General features: G+C 40.7%; 1 protein-coding gene across 1 annotated transcript in view; it reads left to right on the top strand.

Annotated features, from left to right (window-relative positions):
* Positions 1 to 22,758, top strand: part of WDFY4 (WDFY family member 4) — a 276,626-nt gene that overhangs the window by 158,451 nt on the left and 95,417 nt on the right. Inside the window, exons 40-42 of the mRNA XM_081247758.1 lie at positions 12,782 to 12,859; positions 18,830 to 19,036; positions 20,442 to 20,493. Of these exons, the coding sequence (XP_081103884.1) occupies positions 12,782 to 12,859; positions 18,830 to 19,036; positions 20,442 to 20,493 (337 nt within the window). The remainder of the gene's footprint in view (positions 1 to 12,781; positions 12,860 to 18,829; positions 19,037 to 20,441; positions 20,494 to 22,758) is intronic.

The raw sequence follows: 22,758 nt of genomic DNA, 5'->3' as shown, positions 1-22,758 counted from the left end.
CAGTCATACTCTGAGGTACTAGGAGTTGGGGCTTCAACATACGAATTTGTGGGGAACATGAGTCAGTTGGTAACAGCAGCCTCAAGTCTCAAAATGTGTTCAGGGGAAAATGTTTCCATATGTTGCAGTCCTCCAAGGTAGATCCTCACATTCATCTCTCATCCAGACCCCTTCTCGTAATTCCTAACCTTCTGATCCTGCCCGAGGAAGTCTGTGTCTCCACGAGCCTCACCTCTAAGGAAGACGATAACGGAAACTTGAGGAGATGTGGCTGAGTTCAGGAAAGGTCAGTGTGGTGATGCTTCCCATCCGTCTGAGTCTCACAGAGGCTCTGATGCCCAAGAAGGAGAAAAAGAGGAGGGAAGCTGGCTTCTTAGAGAAGGCCTGGTACCTGCAGTTCCAAAGCTTTTGTCCTTTGCTACACGGGAAAGTAGTCAGTCTCATGACAATTGAATTTAATAAAAACAGCACAGTTCAAAAAAGACAAATTAGAAACCACTGTTCATCTTAGAAATTAATATGTGAGTGAATTTAACAAGAGATGAATTGCGCTGTGGTGATCTGGTCCCTCTTCACCCACTCCAAGCACCAGTTGTTTGTCATTATTGCTGGAAATATGATTATTACTCTGGTGTTGCTTGACATTTATTAAGAATCCAGGGGCTATGTCTCCACAGTAGAGAAAAGTGCAATTATCTGGGCACTTGGAGAAAAAAGAGCATTTCCTGGCCTGAGTCGTCCAAATAGATATCTTCCAAAGACACCTTGACTATGGCTTGATGCAGACCCAGGCCGTTCTGTCCCTTGGTTCCTGTTTACCTTCATAACGAACTGCTAACATTTTACGGGTATACATGTAGGTATTATACAAGATTTACCAACCAACAGGGAAAGCATTTCATTGTTTTCTCATTAACTGCTTCTATCCTTTAACTAAAGCCAGGTCTCCAGTAAGAACTTATATTTGAAGGCAGATATATTAACCTTATGTAGAGAAGGCAAAATAGAAAAATTGCATATGTGATCTGTTTATTGAATGTTTCACAACCAGGAAAACATTGAATTTCAGACAGGTTTAAACGTGGCAGTGGAAGTGAGGGCCAGCACTGCCCAGCTCCTGACCTTTGTTCTTTGCAGACCCAGAAATCTTATCACCTGGCCCTATATCTGACCATCAGCAGTGTTTTACTCTGGGCAGGAAGTGACCAGCTGCAGAGAATTTAGCTCAGAGGAGTGCCAAAATCTATGAGCTTCATTTCAGTCTCTCAGACTTTCATCTATTGTCTCCATTTGCCAGACCCTTGGGAACAAGGATGGACATTGTCCTTGAGGAGCTTATTCTTGGGGGGCTTCAGGCGGGGAACCAGCCGCTGTAATGTGGAGCACTGCCTCTGCAGGCTTTGCACTCTGCCCTGGGGCCCTGAGGAGGCGTGCTGGGAAAGAGAAGAGTATTCTTGATAATTACCAGTTACATAATCACGACAAAGGGCTCGCACAGACATGGTTTCCTCGGTTGCTCACTGCCAGCCAACTACATGACACTGTTAATCCAATCCAGCCTGCATCAGTGGAGGAGAGGTGACCAGTGTATTTATTTTATAATTTGGGCTATAATCCATTAAGCCTGTTATTTATCTTGTTGCTCAAATTGTTTGAGCTTTTTGCTCATAATATTTAATTGATCTCACACTTGCTTTCACTTAGCTCTGTTGATCTTTTTTCACAGATCACAAATATGAATCCAAATGAATTTTATGTATTTTAATGCAATTCCACTATAACCCTTCCTGACATTTTTGGTGTGTGTATTATTCAGGAAAAGTTATGTTACAGTAACAAACACCCCCAAAACTAATTGCCCTAAAATAGCAAAGGTTTATTTCTCACCTGTGCTACACGTGCATTGTGAGTTGGTTGGGAGTCTTCTGAGCCTTAACCTCGCCCAGTGATACCAGCTCATGGAGTAGCCGTTGTCTAGAACTTTGAGCACTGCCATGGCAATTAAAAAAGAGCTTAGCAAACAGCATGAGCCCTTAAAGTTTCGGCACACGGCTCCCTGGCCTCACCTATGGCTCAAAGGTGGCAGGAAGGGTGAATCATGCCATGTAGCTACAGGAGGAGAGAACTGGAAATATTTGGCAAACAGCACTAACGACCAAAGCCCTATATTTTTTTTCAGTTTTTCTTTTCCATGCAAAATCTATACACGTTTAATTGTTATTGTTAGCATATTATTTTCTAACCTCCTTTAAAAAAAAATCTCAGTACATCAAAAACCTGGTTCCATATCATCAAAACTTTTTTGACACCAGGACTGCCGTGAACAGTTGTGTAGGTTATGCACAAGGGCATCTGGCCAACGTGGCAAAAAGAAGCTGAAATCCAGCCTTTGTCCCACTACTCAAGTTATCCGAACAGGTCCAGGATGGCATCTGCCCAAAGGGGACACAAAGGTGCTGTATGGGCTAGTGGTGGCCCTTTGTGAGCATAATTTGTGGTGACTGCATAATGCTCTACAGTACGGATGAACCATACCTTCATGTGTTTATATTTACATTGTTTCATTTTATGCTGCTATAAATAAGATGGTGGAAAATACTGTCCAGTGAATGTTTGTGCATATATCTTATGATTTCCTTAGTGTAAGTGACTAGCAGTGAAAATTGTGAGACAAAGGATTAAAATGACATGCATATGTGTCAGCACATGGTAGATACAGTGGCATTTCTTACTACTGAGTTTAGTTCCAGACCCGACACGTGCCATGCTTGGCTGGAGAGTCCAGGACGTACAACTGTAATGTTGGTACTAAGTTTCCAAGCAGGATCTGAGAGGCTGTGTTTAGATATTGGTCTTTCTCCTTTCTGGCTAGGCCATACAACTGTAATTACAGGACTAATGATGCTTTAAACAAACAATGTAATGACTGTCATCAGTGACAGCAGGCACTTCCTGTGGGAGAGCTTGGGCAGGAGGGTCACCAGCAGCTGGCCAGCCCCAGGGGTGCCCCTGGCAAAGCTGGGCACCATCAAGCTGAGGTCAGCTCACTTAAAGGTGACCCTCCAGGTAGGCTGTGCCTTGTTCCCCATTCCAAGATCTGATCTGTGTTCTGTAGCCAAACCCTTCCCTAAGGAGGCACTGGGACAGCAAGGCAGAGGCTCTTTAAACCAGATCTGCTTTCCCTCTCAAATCTCCAAACGGCCTTCTGAGGCCCTTGGTCCTACTTCAAAGGTTCTCAAACTGTTTAACACACAGGCAGTTGCTAAGCAAAGGCTATTTTGCTCCAATAAGCAATGCAGAGCTTTGCTCTGAATTTGTCTCCCATCAATGTGCCATATTCACTGCTGCCCAGGCAGATGGGCCTCTGCCCTTGAGCCGCCCTCCTCTTGTCTCCACATCCTGAGTGTGACAACTTTTCAGGGCATGAAAGCTCTCAAAAACAATTGCAAAGTAATGTTTGCTTAGCACTGTGGCAACACACAGGGTGGAAACCACGTGGGAGAGACTCACGTGATGGCAGAATCCAAGAAGTCATCTTCCAGCACTGCCAACTCCCGTATTGTTGGAGTCACTTATCTCACTTGTCCTCAGCTTCCTCTTCCGTAAAATGGGGATAATAATAATACAGGTTTGTCAGGTGGCTAAATATTAAATGTGATAATGCATATGGAAACTCCTTTGTCAGCTGTAAAGTGCTATGTGCAAATTAGTTAACTGGATGTAATGTTGAGAGAATGGACCAAGGGATAACAAATATTTGGACTATCAACACTTTTATATAACTCATCAGGTTAGGTCCCTGGTCAGGTCCCTCTCCCATCCTCCTAATCCACTATTCCAAGCCTTCATCCCTGCTCAGCGCTCAGGGGAAGCAGAGCCATCTTCCTCTTTACTCTACCCTGGAACTGGAAGCCATCAAGTGTGAAGCACCTCACTCTCTAGTGTTCCACTCACACACTCATCCACATCTGCACCCATCCTCAAGTCCTTCCATCCAGCTTCCAAGCATGAGCCCTTCCTCATGGCTCAGGTAAGCCTCTACATGGGCTGCTGATTCCATCCTCTCTTCTCTTATCCCGTGGAACCTGTGCCGCCTTCCTCTTCCCTTTGCTTTTCAACCTTCTCCCATCTACTGCCAAGCTCCCCACAGCCTAGCAATACACTTGGGTTGTATCATTCCTCTTATATTGCATGGCCCTACTCCCATCTCTTTTTTTCTCTTCTTCAGATTCAGGTTTCTTGAATGAGTTGGCAGTATTCATTATCTCCATTTCCTTATCTCCAAATTTCTAGTTGACTCGCTGCCGTCTAATCATTCCTCTGAAATAACTTGTAGAAATTACCAAAGACCAATTTCTATAGGCAAATCCAAGACATTTTCAGGCTTCATCCTACAGGACTTCTCTGATGCACTCACTGTGGTTAAACAGCCCTGGGTCTCCATGACATTTCTCTTTCTGATTTTCCTTAAACTTTTCTAACCTTTCTTCTCCTATCCTAAACTTTGCTAGTGTTCTCCGGTTTCTGACCTTGACTCATCAAGCTCCTCTCTGCACGTACTCTCCATGAGGCATCTTATCATCTCTCAGGGTTTATTTATCATTTGATTGCTGGGGGCTCACAGATCTGTATAGAACTTGGAACTTTCACTTGAGCTTTCTCCCAGGGATGTCCAGCTGTACCACTGACGCTTCAAATTCAACATGTCCTCATATCGCTTAAACTTGCTCTTTCTCTTGTTTTTGTGATATCTATTAATTTTTCTTAGTTTATCTAATTTAATTCGTTCCATTAGGCAAACTAGAAATTTTAGAGTAATTCTTACCCTCTCATACAGTCACCAGTTTATCCCAATTTTATTTTCCATGTTGTTCTTGAATTTGACTCCTCTCCTTCACCCATTCCATCCTGTGAGCCCTCACTTGTGCTGTCATGATAGTGTCGTCTAAGGGAGCTCCCTACTTTTAGTCTTGTCTTCATTAAATCCATCCTTCAAATTGCTACCAGAGCGAGTTAGCAAAAATGCTAATGGGACCACATCAGGCTTCTATTTAAAACCTCTCATTCAAGATTCAGCTAAAGCAGCATCTCAACCCGGGAGACTTCACTGAACACCATGGTCTCCTCTTCTTTGTGCTGACTGTGACCTGTGTCACCATGTCCCAAACATAGCTTGGTCTCAACATTGGCCATGTCGACACATAATTATATGCTCTTCTACTGGACTCCACAAAAGCAGATATGGGGCTCGTCTTTGTACTGCAGGGCCTGGAAAATGGTAGGTGGACAATGACTATTTGTTGAACTTAACAACAGAGAGAAAATTTGAGGGTAGACATGGAATATCTGAACAAGGGTGTAAACAACACTGGGCTGCAGCTATTGTAGATAGGGTATTTATTTGAAGAGTAAATATGATATATAACTGAAATCATACAGCATTTTCTATAACTGTTAATTCAGAAGAGACCATCTAGGTCAAATTTTTCAACTGATCTTACCCATGACTTACACCCAAATAGTCTCTGGGTGACCCTTTCATGAAGTTTCATTTCACTGTCTCATCTTATCTTTATAATATCTCTTTGGACTAGACAGAGGAGGTACTATTACCTTCATTTTATAGATGATAAATCAAATTGGAAATATTAAGTGATTTGCCCATGGAATGTGGCTTGTAAGGGCCAGGAACCAAGCTGTCTGGACTTTGATTCTACGTGAAACACTCTGATTTAGCAGCACTCAGAACAGCATGAAAGTTTGAATATCTTTTCATATATCTTGCCCGAGTGTCCCTGCCTGAAACTCCCCCACTTAACCCCCTGGGATGATCCATACCAGGCCTGTTCTTCGGTGAGATAGCACATTCGTTGTTTGACAGGGGCTGCTTTGTGTCCAAGTTCCCCCATGAGCTCTCTTCTCCTGCCGCACATATCCAAAGCATCATATTAGAAAAAAGACTGGGCTTTTGCCTTAGATGTAAAATTTGATGTAAAATTAGTCAAATTTGTCAGCATTTTATGTCACTTGCGCTGCTCATAATGATTGTTACTTGTAAATGTGTATAAACGTGTAACAGCAATATTAAGGAAAATTTTGTAAACAAAAAAAAGAAGAAAGAAAGAAAGAAATCACCCTATTTCCACTACTCCAAAACAGTAACTGGGGTTTTTAAAAATTATATTGTTTCCATAGTTTTGAGTCTTTGCTGGTAAATACTTTTTTATTTTATTGAAGTATAGCACACATAGAAAAAAAGTGTTCCAATCATAAATATACAAATTTAAGAATTTTAATGGCGTGAACATGTGACCACTACCCAGATTAAAAAAATACAACATTGGGCTTCCCTGGTGGCGCAGTGGTTGAGAGTCCACCTGCCGATGCAGGTGACATGGGTTCGTGCCCCGGTCCAGGAAGATCCCACATGCCGTGGAGCGGCTGGGCCTGTGAGCCATGGCCGCTGAGCCTTCACGTCTGGAGCCTGTGCTCCACAATGGGAGAGGTCACAACAGTGAGAGGCCCGCGTACCGCAAAAAAAAAAAAAACAACATTAACGGCTCCCCAGAAGCACCCCCCACTCCATGCCCGATTCTAGTCTCTAGCACCCCCAAAGTAGCCAGTTTCCTGGCAGCTAATATCATACGTCAGTTTTCCGCATTTTACTTTTATGTGTGTGAAATAAGATATCATATGCTCTTCTTTCTGGCTTATTTCATTCCAAACTGTGTGAAATTTATCCGTGTCTTTTCAGGAAGTAGTAGTTCATTCACTTTCATAGCAGTTGACCAACATTTTCATAGAGTTCTAAGACTTTTTGGTCTCAAGACCTGTTTACTCTCTTAAAAATTATTGAGACTTCAAAGAGCTGTTGTTTATATCAATTGTATCTATTGATATTTACCGTGTTAGAAATTAAAACAGAATTTTAAAAATAAGGCATTTATTCATTTTAAGATAGCAATAATAAATCTATTATATGTAAGCATAAATAGCATCTTTAATAAATAACTATATTTTTCAAAACAAAAAATTTTGAAAAGACTAGTACTGTTTTATATTTTTGCAAATTCTTTAATATCTATCTGGCTTAGTAGAAGACAGCTGGATTCTCATATCTGCTTCTTTATTCAATCAGTTGTAATACTTTTTTTTTTGGTTGAAATACATGAAGAAAATCTGGTCTTTCACAGATATGTAGTTAGAAAAGAAAGGAGTATTTTAATAGAGTTTTCAGAAAATTATAGTTATTCTTCTTTGATACTACACCAAAATTCAACAAGTAGTAGTTTCTGAAAGGTTACTTGAAACTTTTATCAGTGAAATTTTTGTACTCTGTTACAGTAAAATGTATTGGATTATCTTGTACTTTGAATGGATATTTTAACCCATACATGATTTATAACATGCCTTGGAGCATGCAAGTAACATACAATGAGAATATTGGTTCCCTGAGTTAACGAGATCTCCCAAACATTGACATGTTTCATTATGCAATATGGAAAAATCATATTCATGTACCACCAATCTTATCAGAAAAATATTTATCTACTGAGAAACTGTCAGGCTCACAGAGGCAGGTACAAGCTTTTCAACATTCTAATATTTGAAATTTGAAAGCCCAAATTTCATCATAGGCAGAAAATACTGTCAGTGGTTTTATTTGATATGACAGGTTCACTTTGTTCATTTTCAAGAAAAGGTCTGCCAGATATCCAAGTCTTCATAACTTTAGTTTTGTCTGTCAGTCATTCTTTCAAATAAAAGTGATGTTCTATGACAAAAGCAACTAGTTCAGCTCACAACTCTTAACAGTTATACAAGTGCTTTTCCTTGAAATGACCATCATGATTTTTGGTATTCAGAAGTGCTTTATGCAGATTTCCCATTTATCACACAGACTATTAAAAAAGACTGTATTCAAAGACTGAGATTCCATAAAATTAATCATTTGTACTGTTTTATCAATGACATTCTTTTTTTTTTCAAAGTTTTACTTCTATGTAGCAGGACCCTTTTACTTTTCCATTTTATTTATTTTTTAAATAAATTTATTTATTTAATTTATTTATTTTTGGCTAGGTTACATCTTCATTGCTGCACATGGGCTGTCTCTAGTTGTGGTGAGCGGGGGCTACTCTTCATTGTGGTGTACGGGCTTCTCATTGTGGTGGCCTCTCCTGTTGTGGAGCACGGGCTGTAGGTGCACAGGCTTCAGTAGTTGCAACATGCGGGCTCAGCAGTTGTGGCACATGGGCTTACTTGCTCTACAGCATGTGGGATCTTCCCAGACCAGGGATTGAACCCATGTTCCTTGCATTGGCAGGTGGATTCTCAACCACTGCACCACCAGGGGAGCCCCATCAATGACATTCTTAAGTGAAGATTTTTTTTTCTATGAGTTCCTAGTGGTGAGGACTACATATAATGATTATTTTGCAAATTGTAGATTCACATGCAATGGCAAGAAATAATACAGAGAGATCCCATGTACCCTTCATCCAGTTTCCCACAATGGTATCGTCTTGCAAAACTGTAATACAGTATCACAACAAGGAACATTTCCATCACTACAAGAAGTTCTCATGTTGCCCTTTTGGGATTGTCTTTTCTTACTCAGCATAATTCTGTTCAGATTCATCCAGGTTGTTGCATGTATCAACAGTTCATTCTTTTTTATTGCTGAGTGGTATTCCATGGTATGGATGTATCATAGTTTCTTTAATCATCCACCTATTGAAGGTCATCTGGGTTGTTTCCAGTTTTTGTCTATTATGAATAAAACTTCTATAAACATTCAGATGCAGGTTGTTGTGTGAGTATAAGTGTTCATTTCACTGTGATAAATCCCCAGAGGTTACAACTGCTGGATACTATGGTAGTTGCCTAGATTTAAAAACAAATCTACTGACCTGTTTTCTGGAGTGGCTGTACCATACATCCCACCAGCAGTGCATGAGTGATCAAGTTGCTCTGTATCATCACCGGCATTTGGTGTTGTCACCTCTTAATTTTAACCATTCAGATAGGTGTGTAGTGATTTCTCATTGTGGTTTTTATTTTCATTTTCTTAATGGTTAATGATGTAGAACATAGTGCTCATGTGCTTCATTGCGATATGCATGACCTCTTTATGTCTATTCCTGTCTTTTGTGCATATTCTAATGGGATTTTTGTCTTTTGTGCTGTTGAGTTTTAAGAGTTCTTCATACTAGTCCTTTGATTGATGTGACTTGCAAATATTTTCTCCTAGATTGTAGCTTATTATTACATCATTTTTATGTGGGTTTTTGTGGAGCAAAAGTTTTTAATGCTAATGAGATCCAATTCATTATTTTTTTTTCTTTTATGCTTTTGGTGTAAAATCTAAGAACTTCAGCGATTTGTTGAATGAGAGCAGTAAAAGCAGACATCTTTGCTTTGTTTCCAGTCTTAGAGAGACAGCATTTATTGTTTCACATTAAATATAATGTTAGCTGTGGGGTTGTGTAGATGATCTTTATTATGTTAAGGTAATTCCCCTCTATTCCTGGTTTTCCGAGAGTTTTATTATGAATGAGTGTGGAATTTTGTCAAATGCTATTCTGCGTCACTTGATGTAATCATGTCATTTTCTTCTTTAACCTACTAATATAGTAGATTATATGGATTGCTTTTGGGGTATTTACCAGCTTTGTGTTCCTGGAATCAACCTACTTGGTCATTGTATGTAATTCTTTTTATGCATTGCTAGGTTCTATTTGTTAATATTTTGTTAAGAATTTTTGTATCTCTATTACAATAGCCAGGACATGGAAGCAACCTAAGTGTCCATTGACAGATAAATGGATAAAGAAGATGTGGCACATATATACAATGGAATATTACTCAGCCATAAAAAGAAATGAAATTGAGTTATTTGTAGTGAGGTGGATGGACCTAGAGAGTGCCATACAGAGTGAAGTAAGTCAGAAAGAGAAAAACAAATACTGTATGCTAATACATATATATAGAATCTTAAAAAAAAAAACACATACTGATTCTGAAGAACCTAGGGGCAGGACAGGAGTAAAGACGCAGACATAGAGAATGGACCTGAGGACACAGGGAGAGGGAAGGGTAAGCTGGGATGAAGTGAGAGAGTGGCATGGACATATATACACTACCAAATGTAAAATAGATAGCTAGTGGGAAGCAGCCGCATAGCACAGGGAGATCAGCTCAGTGCTTTGTGACCACTTAGAGGGGTGGGATAGGGAGGGTGGGAGGGAGACGCAAGAGGGAGGGGATATCGGGATATGTGTATATGTATAGCTGATTCACTTTGTTATACAGCAGAAACTAACACACCATTGTAAAGCAATTATACTCCAATAAAGATGTTAAAAAAATTAAAAAAAAGAATTTTTGCATCTCTATTCATGAAAGATAGGTTTATTTTCCTGTACTCTGTTTGTCTGGTTGTGGTGTAAAAGTATAAGGGTATTGCTAGCTTCATAAAACAAATTGGGAAGTGTACCAATTTTTTCTATTTTCTGGAAGATAGTTTGTAAAATTTATGTTAATTCTTGCTTAAATATTTTGTAAAATCCTCAAGCAAAATCATATGGACCTGGAAATTTATTTTGGGGGAGTATTTAAATTATGAATTCAATTTCCTTAACTTATAGTCTAGTCCAATGATCTATTTTATATCGGTTGAGATATGGTAATTTATGTTTTTGCAAAGAATTTGTCCATTTAGTCTGAGTTGTCACATTTACGTGTATGTAGTTGTTTGTAATATTCCCTTGCTATCTTTTTGATGTCTGCAGGGTCTGTAGAGATAGCCTCTATTTCATTCTATATATTGGCAATATGTGTCTTCTTTTTATCTTTGTCAGTATTTCTACAGGTTTGTAAGTTTTATCGATCTTTTCAAAGAACCAGTTTTGTTTCAATGATTTTCTCCATGTTTTCCTGTTTTTACTTGCATTGATTTCTGCTCTTACCTTTATTATTTCCTTCCTTCTGCTTGCTTTGGGTTTATTTTTCTCTTTTATTCTAGTTCCTTGAGTGGGATCTTAGATTGACTTAAAATTTTTACTCTTTTTTTTTTTTTCAGATAGGCTCTATGATACAAAACATTTTAAGATTACATCATTTAAAAATATTTTAATTTAAAATCTTTTCATCTTTATTAGGGTAAAATTGTATATATTTAAGATGCACAACTTGATGTTTTGATGCACATATACATTGTGAAATAATCACCACAATCAAGGTAATTCACATAGTTACCTTTTATTTTCTGCTGAGACCACTTAAGTTCTAACTTCTTAACAAATTTCAAATATATAGTACAATCTTGTTAACTAGAGTCACAATGCTGTACATTAGGTTTTCAGAACTCACTATTTTGCATGACTGAAGCTCTGTATCCTGTAATCAACGTATCCCCATTTCTGCCTCTCCCCAGCTCCTGGAAACCACCGTTCTACTCTCTACTACTATGAATTTGACTATTTTAGAGTCCATATATAAGTGAGATCATGCAATGTTCTGGCTTATTTCACTTAGCATAGTGTCCTCCAGGTTCATCTATGTTGTTGCAAACAGCACAATTTCCTTCTTTTTAAGGGCTGAATTTCATATATGCATAAAACTTATATATATAATGAACTGTGTGATGATGTTTTTTTAAAAATTTTGTTCTGTTAATGTGATGTATCACCTTGATTGATTTGCATACATTGAACTATCCTTGCATCCCAGGGATAAATCCTACTTGATCACGGTATATGATTCTTATAATGTGCTGTTGAATTCTGTTTGCCAGTATTTTATGGAGGATTTTTGCATCTGTGTTCATCAGGGATATTGCTCTTTAATTTTCTTTTATTGTGGTGTCTTTGCCTGACTTTGGTATTAGAGTGATGCTGGCCTCATATGATGAGTTGGGAAGTATTCCCTCTTCTTCTATTTTTTGGAAATTTAAGAAGGTTTGGTATTAATTCTTCTTTGAATATTTGATAGAATTCTCCTGTGAAGCCATCCAGTCCTGGGCTTTTCTTTTTTGAGAAGTATTTGATCACTAATTTAATCTCCCTATTTGTTATTGGTCTGTTCAGATTTTCTAAAACTTAACTCTTTTCTAATGCATGCATTTGGTGACATATATTTCTCTCTCAGTATTGTTTTAGCTATATGACAAAGTTTGATACATACTGTACTATGTATTTTTAAAAATTTCCCTTGAGACTTACTTTTTGTTCCATAGATTATTTAGAAGTATATTGTTTACTTCCCAAGTGTTTGGAGATTTCCTGTTATTGATTTCAGTTTGATTCTGTTATGGTCAGAGAACATATTTTGCAGGTTTTAATTTTTTAAAAATTTGTCGAGATTTATTTTATGGTCCAGCATGTAGTTTGTCTTGGTATATATTTTGTGGGGGCTTGAAAAATGTGTATTTTACTATTGTTGGGTGCACTATTCCATAAACGTGAGTTACTTGAACATTTTTTAGAATTCCATTTTAATTTATCTCTTATATTCTAGCTTTTCTAGTTATTCTTGGGAGGAAGATTTATCTGCTACAAGCTAGTTCATCGTAGCTGGAAGTGGAAGTAACCCATAAACATGTATGTGAGTGTGTATGTGATTGTAACAGCATAGGTGGTACATGTATTCATGAGGTTGTGATTGATTTGACCAACAAGTCCTGTAACTCTTACTTCCCCCAACAACTGGTCAGAGTAGAGAAGTTTTTATCTAAAATCACAGCTGTTATTAGTTGTGATTTGTTTTGTCTCTTCTCCAGGACTTCGTGTCATGTATCGAGAACTACAGACGAAAAGGACAGGAACTATATGCATCTCTATACAAAGATCACATACAGGTAAGAAACAAGGCAATTCCCTTCTGTGCACAGTAGACCAGAATCTACCTTGAACCTGAAGTAAAGAATCATAAGAGCCTTTGGTTTAAATTCTAAATTGGCCAAGCCAATAATTGGTCATCAGTGAGTCAGTCCTACCTTCATGACCTGTGCCATGGGATTTGGACCCACACTGTCAGCAGCTGAAGAGATAGGTAGTGTTTCCATCCACTTATCTACTCATTCATTCATTAGTAAATAGGCATCAAGTGCCCAGGGTGCCTCAGATCCTGTGCTAGGAGCTAGGGGCACGATCGTAAACACAGCAGACATGGGCCTCACTCTCAGGTAGCTTACTCTAAAGGAGAGATATACATTAAATAAGTGCACAGATAAATAGATCATTGTAACTTGGAAAGAGCAATAGACAGGGAAGATACAAGTATAACGGGAGATTATAACAAGAGGAAGACTTTAATTTGGGCAGATCAGAGGCCCTCTCCAAGGAAGTGATCTTTAAGTTGAAATCTGAAGAAGGAGGAATATGGGCTAAAGTATTTTAAGGAAGTGGTTTTGACTAAGGGGAGGGAATGTTTGAAGCTCCTGAGTCAGGAAAGCACTGGATGTCATCAGTTAACTGGAAGAAGAGCAAGTGACTGGGATGACCTGAGCTGGGAAGGGACAAGGGTGAATGAAGATGAGGCAGGGCCGGAGCAAGCAGAGTGGCTTGCTGCCACCTTAGGGGTTTTGCATGTTCTCCTAAGGACAGTGGGTTGCCACCGATGAGGGTAGGTTTAGATGTTGAAAACCTCTCTCTAGGAGTGATTTCTGTACAGTCTAGGTAGAGAGCACTGGCTGTCATGCCAGGGAGATCTCTATTTGAATCTCAGGTCTGCCCCTTCCTAGGACTGAGCCTAGTCTGAGCCTCAGGGTCCCCATCTTTAAGACAGGATAATACTGCCTACCTGTAAAGATTAAAGAGTGAGTATGGAACACCTAGACAGTGGCTGGCAGGGAATAGATGTCCCATATGTGGTTAATGAATGGCTAAGAAGTTCATTTTTAGGTGGTATTATTGTTGTTAACAAAAATTTTCTAAAATGATTGCTAGTAATAGAACACAATAGAATTAAAACTTCACAAATTATATTTTTACTTTACAATTTCTCTGTGCCAAAGCCTTGCTAGGTGTAGGAAAGGCAGAGATGATAATGATACTCCTCTGGCTGAAGGTTCTTAACACTCAGCAGAAGGACCAAGAGTAAAGAAATTAAAGCAGGTGATAAGGCCAATACCTTATGTTCTATGTAGTAGAACAATAGGATGTTCTACTACAAAGAGAGGAGCAGTGGGGTGTAAGGAACATTGGGTGTGCCTGGGGTAAGGCGAGGGGTCAAGGAATGGTGAAACAGTAGTCCCCGAGTTCAAGGGAAACAAAATAGGCTCTGATCAACTTAAGTAAGCCAAGTAACCTGATCCAGTTCCCTCCATATGTGCTTGTTTGGGAGCCCACAACAGACCCCCACGAATAGGGATTTGTGAGATGCACAGCGTGCACCCCAGAAACATACAGACTAGCAACACAGCCTCCCAGGCTGTGCTACATAAGGAGGTGGGCAGTTTATCAGACATGCCGGGACGGGGAGAGGCGGTTTGGGAGTAGGTGTCCTGCTGGCTTATATTTGCGTGTTATCTGCGCCCCTCGGACAGGACCTCGCATATGAGTGCCTTACTACTTGAATTCACCAACTTCATTCAGGACTAGCAATATGGCTAATAAATTCAGCTGCCATTGGGGGAAAAATAAGATGAATCATTTAGGATTGCATCCTTTATTTAGGGATATCCCCTTGTTCCATTTCAAGACAGAGGGTGTTATTTATCTAAACTTTCAAATCAGCATCTAGTCAAGAGTTCGACCATTTCTCTTCTTATGGTTGGAAAAGCCTGGAAGATTTGGTCATGGCTAGGAGAAATGTGCTCTGTGGTAACTGGTGGATTTCTGCTGAAATTTGAAGAACTGAAGGTTAATGGGGAAGGACAGGAGAACCTCGGCAGAGGCTCTGAGCCCATAAGGCAAGGGTCCAGCCTCCTGGAACATCAGTCTGGCTTATTTTCAGCAGCAGGTCTGACTGGGGCTCAGAGAGTACTTGAGAAAGTGGTACAGAGTTTTACTGTTGATTGAAGTATTTTTGAGAAAATCAGCATTTTGAGGCTAATCCATGAGGATACTTTCCAAGTGTTTAAATATTTAAGACAGATCGTTTCGATGTTTAAAAGAATGCAGGTGTTATCCCCGTCTGCCAGAGATAATGGGGTCTGGAGTGTTCACCCCGCTTTCTCTTAAGGGGTAGTAGACTTTCCCGATGAAGGCCCCACTCCACTTCCAGAGAAGTCAAGTCCAAGTTCTGGAAAGAAATCAGCCTTGTGAAATATACCATGTTCTTCAAGGACAGCTTCTCCTAATTACACTCCGTGAGGTCCTTCCAAGAGGGTGGAGATAATGAGGTTCAAGGGCCCCCGCCCACATGGCTCTCAGTAACAGGTTGCGTAAGACTTTTCCAACTGGGCATTTTACTTACACCTGAGAGGTCACTGGCGATGCAGGTGCTCACAGTATGACAAGATAGCGTCACCCAGTGCCCTGGAAGCTAACCCAAGCATCATCAGTATACCTCATCATCCCATCACCAGCAAATCATGCAATTCTGATATTTAATCTCCCAAATTTCCCATCACTCCAGAAGTGCCGACGAAAACAGGTGCCTCTGCTCTGGCCCTGCCCAGATGCCCCTTTGCCATTTCCAGTTACATTTGTTCTCTTCTCTGTGGTCCGGCTGCTCTGGCTCTGCTCTGTGATATACCCAGGCCATCTGTTCTTATACTGGGTCCTCATCATACCTTACAGACACGCCTCATTTTGTCTATATATTTTTAAAAATTACAGTTTTTACTGTTTAAAGTTCTATGCAAGATGCCTTTCACCCCAGAAATGGCCTTTCTTTTAGTGTGTGAGGAGCATTGCTCAGTCTCCTCTCTTTTGGGCTCTCTGGGGGCGAACAGGCTGTTTCCGTTTCTTGCTCAGTCTCTGTATATCCATTACATTTTGGTAACAGCTCTTTCCAATGTAACTATCAGAAACTCAACTCAAACTGGCTTAGGCAACACATGAAATATTTTGAAAAATCCAGGAGAAGATCACACTTCAAGAAGAGCTGGATCCAGGTATTCAAACTCTGCTTTAAGGAATCTGCCTCCTCTCTCCCTCTCTCTCTTTTCTTTCTCTCGTTTTCACACACACACACACAAACACATGTTCACAGAAACATAAACACACAAGTGTATGAGATTACTAATATGTGTGAGGTAACAAGGCACATGGAGGAGAGAGCATTTGAGGCTGGCGTGAACTCATGGTCTGCTCCCCAGTCTGTACATCCTGGGACCAGGCAGGGCTCATATAAAGGGTGGGAAATGATCTAACTTGCACAAAGGGACTGTCTCATTGCTGAGAGGCCTGCCTGTAGGCTGTGGATGCCTCAATGCAGATACATCAGGTGCCTTTTCCTGATGTACATAAGGTTGGCCAGCGCAAGGTGAGCAGCCTTGAACGTGTACACATCCACCTCTCTGCAGTCTGCTCTATACGGGCTCTAGAGACCACCAGTTCCAATCCCAGAGAATGATGCTCACTAGCCCATCCTACAACCATTCATCACCCACTGAAGCCAGGGCTGGGGTCAGCTGCACCCCAGCACCGGGAACTGAAAGTAGGGAAGGTCTGGTTGCCAAGAGGAAAGTCTCAGTGATGCTACCCAAGAGCTTCTATTCAGCCGAGAATCATAGCTGCCTCTAATACACCAGCATCCCTGCCCCTGTGTCTGGTGTGGCATTTGGCCCACTTGAGGTGTGAACTGAATGGGGACCTTACCTTGTGCAGAAGCATGGGCATTACAGACCACCTTGCGGGTGCAGAAACTCAGGACTTTTGCTTATTTAGTCATCTCATGTCCTTTGTCTTGGGACCACATACAGCCTTCCATCATGGACTAAACAATCATTCATCTCTGAGGGATGAATGAGGGATCTTATCACTGACACACATCTGTCTAGCTGCAGATATTCAGACAACACGTTTGCCCTGTGATGAAGACTCAGGCAGCTGTGAACCTCCAGGTTGCATAGGTGGAGCCTTAGGGTGGAAGGGATGCTCTTAAAAGACTAATTTGATACCTCGGATGAACAACCCAGTAGCTTGGGATTGTTCATCCTCTGTGAAGCTCAATATGAAACTACAAATGCAGCAACAATCTCCTAGGAGCTGAAATATTTCCCCCAAACAAGTGTTCATTTCATATAACCAAATCCCTATAAAAGGCTTTGGGTAGTCATTATTTTTCTGGAGTTTTTTATTAAACAATTGGAGTACTTGTAAGATGCTATAACTACTCAGGATATGAATTTAAGGACTGTGGAGAAACAAAATAATCTTGTTTTGAAATAGAATTTACTTTATTCACAATAATAATACTAACGGCTTAAGTTGGGTAAGGCACCATATTAAACTCTGGAAAATACTGTCTCATTTGATCCTTACATAAACCCGTGGTTTTATTATTGTGGTAATATTACTAACTGAATTTGACTGTTGAGGTTGCTAAGTCTCCTTCAGATTAAACTGCTAGTGAAAAGCAGAAACATTGTGACAGCCCAGGTTCATCTGACACCAAAGACCAAGTACTTAGAACTATACCATCTGTCATGTTTTTGTGAGAATTTTCAAGTTCTCACAACGAGAACGATTTTCCCATTCAAAATGGTCTAGATCTAAGTCTGCCAGTCTTTGAAGTAATACTGGCAGAAATCACGACTTAATGAAATGATACCAGGGCCCTAGGAAAGGAATCAAGCACGCAGGCTGAGGTGAAGGCTCTGGAATTAGACAGGCTGGGTTTCAGTCTTAGCTTGGTCACCTGTTGGTCCTTGGGGAAGTCACTTCTCCTCTCCTAGACTTGGTTCCTTCATGAGGATAATAGAAAGTACTTACAAGTTCCAAGACTCACTTATGGTGTCATTGTGTAGAGGAAATGAGATAGAGCAGGTGAGAGGCTCAGCCTCGTACATGACAATGCGTTTCTTTTCTCTTTGTGTTACGTTTGTGAGGTCTGTGCTTCTTGTCATTAGCACTTTCACCTTTCAGTTTTCTGAAAAATTAAAATTAAAATGTAATGCACATACCATCAAATATTTGAACAGTTGGAAAAGTTCACCCTGCAGACAAAGTTGATTCTGCTGTCCAAACTGAACTGAAATGTTTCCTTGATGGATGATGTAGGAAACTTCAATGTGGCATACAAAAACAATTTAGGGGTGTCGATGTATTTTGTAAAAGGTTTGAATTATACTCTAGCAGAAGGTATATCAGTCAAGTGCTATGTATGCAAACTATGAGGACTTCATAGATATTAGGAAGGATTATTTTCATTAACATCAAAGGTTTTAGCTTCTTTGAACATTCTCACCACACTTCCAGTCCAGACACTGGAAGGAGGGCTTTCAGCATCATTTTGAAGGGTAGGGGCCATGGTAAAATTCCCTGTCCATTTTGAAGGGTAGGGGCTGTGGTGAGGTTCTGTGTCCATTCTGCCAAATAGCTGTCCAATCCTCTGATGAATAGCATGGGGACCTTTAGGACCTGTTACTTTCTGCACAGCACCCAGCAGTCACGAGGCTCTGCGGGCCAAAGGGCAGAGGGTTTTTTTCTCCTCAAAGCTGAATTAAATGGTCTCAAAGCTGAAAAACTGATTTCTTCTCCTGGCCTGGTCCTAGCTCCAGAGAGTACACTACACACCCTGAAGGTGCTTGGAGCTGCCTATAGGGGTGACTTTCCTCAGGCAATTATGGGGGGCTTGGTCTGTTCACCCCAGGAGGTGTGGGGCCAGGCTGGTGAGGAGATGTGTCCAGAGGTGACGCTGTACTTCTGCTTCCCAGAGGCGGAGATGTGGCAAAATCAAGGCAGCCAATGCCTGGGCCAGGATCCAGGAGCAGCTTTTTGGGGAGCTGGGCTTGTGGCGTCAGATGGCAGAAGCCACACCCTGCTCCCGGTGGGAACTGGACTGGAGAGAAGGACCAGCTCGCATGAGGAAACGTATCAGACGCTTGTCTCCGCTGGAGGCCCTGAGTCGAGAAAGGCTCAAGGTAAGAATTAGATGCAACAAGACAGGATGCTTCCAGACAGGCAATGTGTAGGGAGGTGTCTCCTTAGCTTTTCCATCTGATGTTGTTTCCATCAGGAGTGCTTTGGCATGGACAGGTAGGAGAGATAATGCGTGCAGTTAACTGTAGGGAGTGCCGTAATGCATTCTTGGTGCTGTTTAACAGAAGGAAAGAATCACTAACTCCCCAGGTACATAGAGGGATGCTATAACTACAGCCTGAATGAATGAAAAAAATAAGTGAGTGAGTGGTTCATATATACACCACTGACCCAGTACCACGCTGACATCCATAAAAGTCCGTTAGAATGGTCTGGATGCCAGCATTTGAAAAGAGCCACGTGATGGGCACTGTCTCTTGTACAAGTTACGTGTCATAGAGCAGTCATAACCAGCCCCTCTATGGGCATTACTGTGCAAGCAAATCCCGTATCAAGTCTTACAATGGAAATATCTTGAACTCAGCTATTTCTGCAAGCTTGAGCCAGTGACCCACTTAGTCCAAATGACACTGAAACTGCATTGGATTCCCATGCAACGGAATCTGGACAGTCCCCAGGTGTTTGCTGTAATGAAGCTTGGACTCTCTGTCAAACTTACATTTTTGTCTTTTAAATGATAAAGAACCCTCCTTGTCTTGGTAGTGGATATAGAAGAATCTGTTAATAGCATTTCTTGTCCTCATTGAACAATTCTGATTTAAGATATTCTGAAAAGCAGCTTTTCCAAACCCTGGAACATGAGACATTTCCTTCTGCATTCATCCTGAGTTACAATGTTGGGCTTATTCTCTAGTCTGTAACCTCAGAATCTTTTACCCACATTAAATCCTTTATAAAACCTAATGAAAAAATTACATTTCATTTATGCAGTAGACATTTTAGTTTTTAGTGTATTGTCTGTAAACATCTGGTGATATATAGTATTTTTCCCTCAATATATTTCTTAGGAAATGGCGGCAGGTAAAATAAGCCTGTGCATGGTGCTGATGTCAAGGCTGAAGGTTGGCTATGGAACCTAGTCTCTGGTCTCTTGGGCTGTCCAGCCCCAGACTCTGTCCCTGGTCCCCTCTCCAGGGTGGCCCATACCACAGACAGCCAGGATACTCTCTACTCCCATTTGACATAATCTTTGGTAATTACTGTAAATCCTACTTAATGGAAGATTGTGGGTTTTTTCCCCTTTGACTCAGGAACATTAATACTTGCATGTTATTGTGGTCCTTTAGGATTTGGCATTTTGCTCCCCTTGCCTTTGAGTATTGTGTGTATGAGTGATTTGAAGGAGCCATATGTATGTGTGTGTATGTGTTTGTGAATCTGTGGAATGGGGGGTGGGGCCCATAGGTATCCAGGATTTAATTTCTCTTTTCTCTGGTTTTATTTCAGGAAAGTCAGGACAGAAATGGTGATATTTCTCAGTTAAATGCTGAAAACCAAGGTATTTAATTTATTTGTATTTTTATTTAACAGTTAAACCAATTCTTGGTTTTATTTAACATCTCCTTAAAGATATGAAAGTAATATATTGTAGGAAGAAAATGCTGCAAGCCTAGAGTAGGGAGTGCAAGGCCTTTCATCACTCTGCTCTCCAGAATGAAGAGGGACCCATTCCAGACCTGAACACTCCACTGGGGGAAGAATTTTGTATTTGGGTTGCAACAATAAGAATTTTTTTCAGGGAAACTATCTTGTCAATTTGCTATATGAGGGAAACCTTAAAAGTGCCCCCGCAAATACTAATACATGTTCTGTATGTGACCCAAAACACCTAGGAGGAAAATAGGAAAATATTTTAGAGCAAAATTGGATGGGATAGATGTTTAATACTTAACACTGAATTCTGTGATTGTGAAGATGACAGATATAATGGTCATTATTATTTCTCCAATTTAAAAAAGCACTTTGAATCATTGTTGATGTTTATGCTTACCCTTTGTGTAATACTCATGGAGGAATTTGGTTGAGTTGATATGCTAAGAATCTAGTTTATTTTCAGAGGTCATTTTGGCCCGAACACATCAAGTACATACCAGACACACACACAGACACATACACTATATTTCAGATTTTGTGTTTCTACCAAAGACTCTGCCTTTTGCTTCAGACACTCTCTGTCTGTGAGTTTCACTGTATCTTAGGCTGAAGCTTATATCATATCCTTAACCAAGTGACAACTTCCTAGAGCTGATCAGACTTGTCTCATTTAGTGCCTTGGCACCGGATTTTGTGAGGAGCTTGTATCTTGTCAGTCTGCAGTAACAAAGCCCAGAAGTGAGGATCTTGAGCTCTGATCCCAGGTTGATTTGGGGTCCCACTTGGGACTTGTGATGACAGTGTAACACTCATATTTTGGCTTCTCTTCTTTCCATCCCAAGCCCCATAACCCTAAGATCAGAAGGAGAATCTGCCTGCTCTCCCTCTCAAAATGGGTGGCTGCAGAGGGTACAGTGGTAGAAAGCAGGTGTTTGATTTTATGTGGACTAGGGCCATGGGCTGCTAAGTCCCCTCGTCCCCTATATGCAGGGCCTCTGGTCACCTATGATCCCAGGCCTCCTCCATGTTTCCAGCATGGACCCCCAACTCCCAGTAGGGAGCTCAGTCAGAGGAGAAGAAAGGGCTGTGATTCTTCACCATGCTTTCCTGGGTGCCTATATCTACACAGTGTTTTCTCTGCCTGAGGAAAGGCCTCTAATGGATGTTGCTGTGAGCAGCAGGCACTTACATTCATCCAGGTGTGAGGTTCCCAGGTGGGGAGGAGGTCAAAGAGATGAGCATCTTGCCACAAAGAAAATGGCCAGTAGCACCCTGACCTTGCAGCCATGTGCTGCTCCATGCAGGTGGACACCCAGGACAGGGTGGAGGAGAAAAATCTAGAGATCCACACAGGTATGTACTTAGCTGGCACCCAAAGGCACATGCACAGGAGTGCATCCTTTGGAAATAAGTCTAGATGTACACACAAATGATTGCAGCACAGTGGATATTGGTAGTGTAGAAATAGAAACTAGTTGTATCTCTAAAAAATAGGAGGCGAGTTGGGTGATTATGGAAGAGTCACACAGTAGATTATTACAGCCACTTAATTTGCTTTCTAAGAACTTTTAATGGAATGGGAAAGTGCTTATGGTGTAATCTTGAGCAAAAAAGTTAGAAAAGAAAAACTAGAAATTCAGTATAATTCTTACCATGTCAGAAATTACGTTATGTGTGTACATATACATGTATGTACAAAAAAGATGTCAGAATTAAACCAAATTGTGGCCAGGGAGGACAAAAAGCCTAGAGATGAAAGATCAGCCTCTGGACTCAGAGCGAGTTGGTTCACATTCGGCCTCTAGTTCTTAGTAGCTAGCTGTATGACCTTGAGCAAAATAATTAGCCTTTGTCAATTTCTTCACTTGTAAAGTGAGGATGGAATGGAATCTACAACCTAGGTAGGACTGGATGAAAAATATCATTAAAATATCCAGCACAGAGAAAGTGCTCACTAAACAGGAGCTGTTGTTATTAGCACTCTCTCTGGGTGCATGGGTGATACTTGTTTTATTTCTCATAATTTTTAATTTCTCACAATTTCATGGGTTTTCCAAGTTTTTTACATTAAGAAGATAGTATTTCCATATTTAGGGAAAAAACCCCACTCTTAAAAGAGTGAAGAGGGGACCTCCCTGGCGGTCCAGAGGTTAAAAGACTGCACTTCCAC

This window comes from Mesoplodon bidens (assembly GCF_964165515.1).
Source record: "Mesoplodon bidens genome assembly, chromosome: 1".
NCBI lineage: Eukaryota > Metazoa > Chordata > Mammalia > Artiodactyla > Ziphiidae > Mesoplodon > Mesoplodon bidens.
This window is presented reverse-complemented; position numbering and strand designations above follow the sequence as displayed.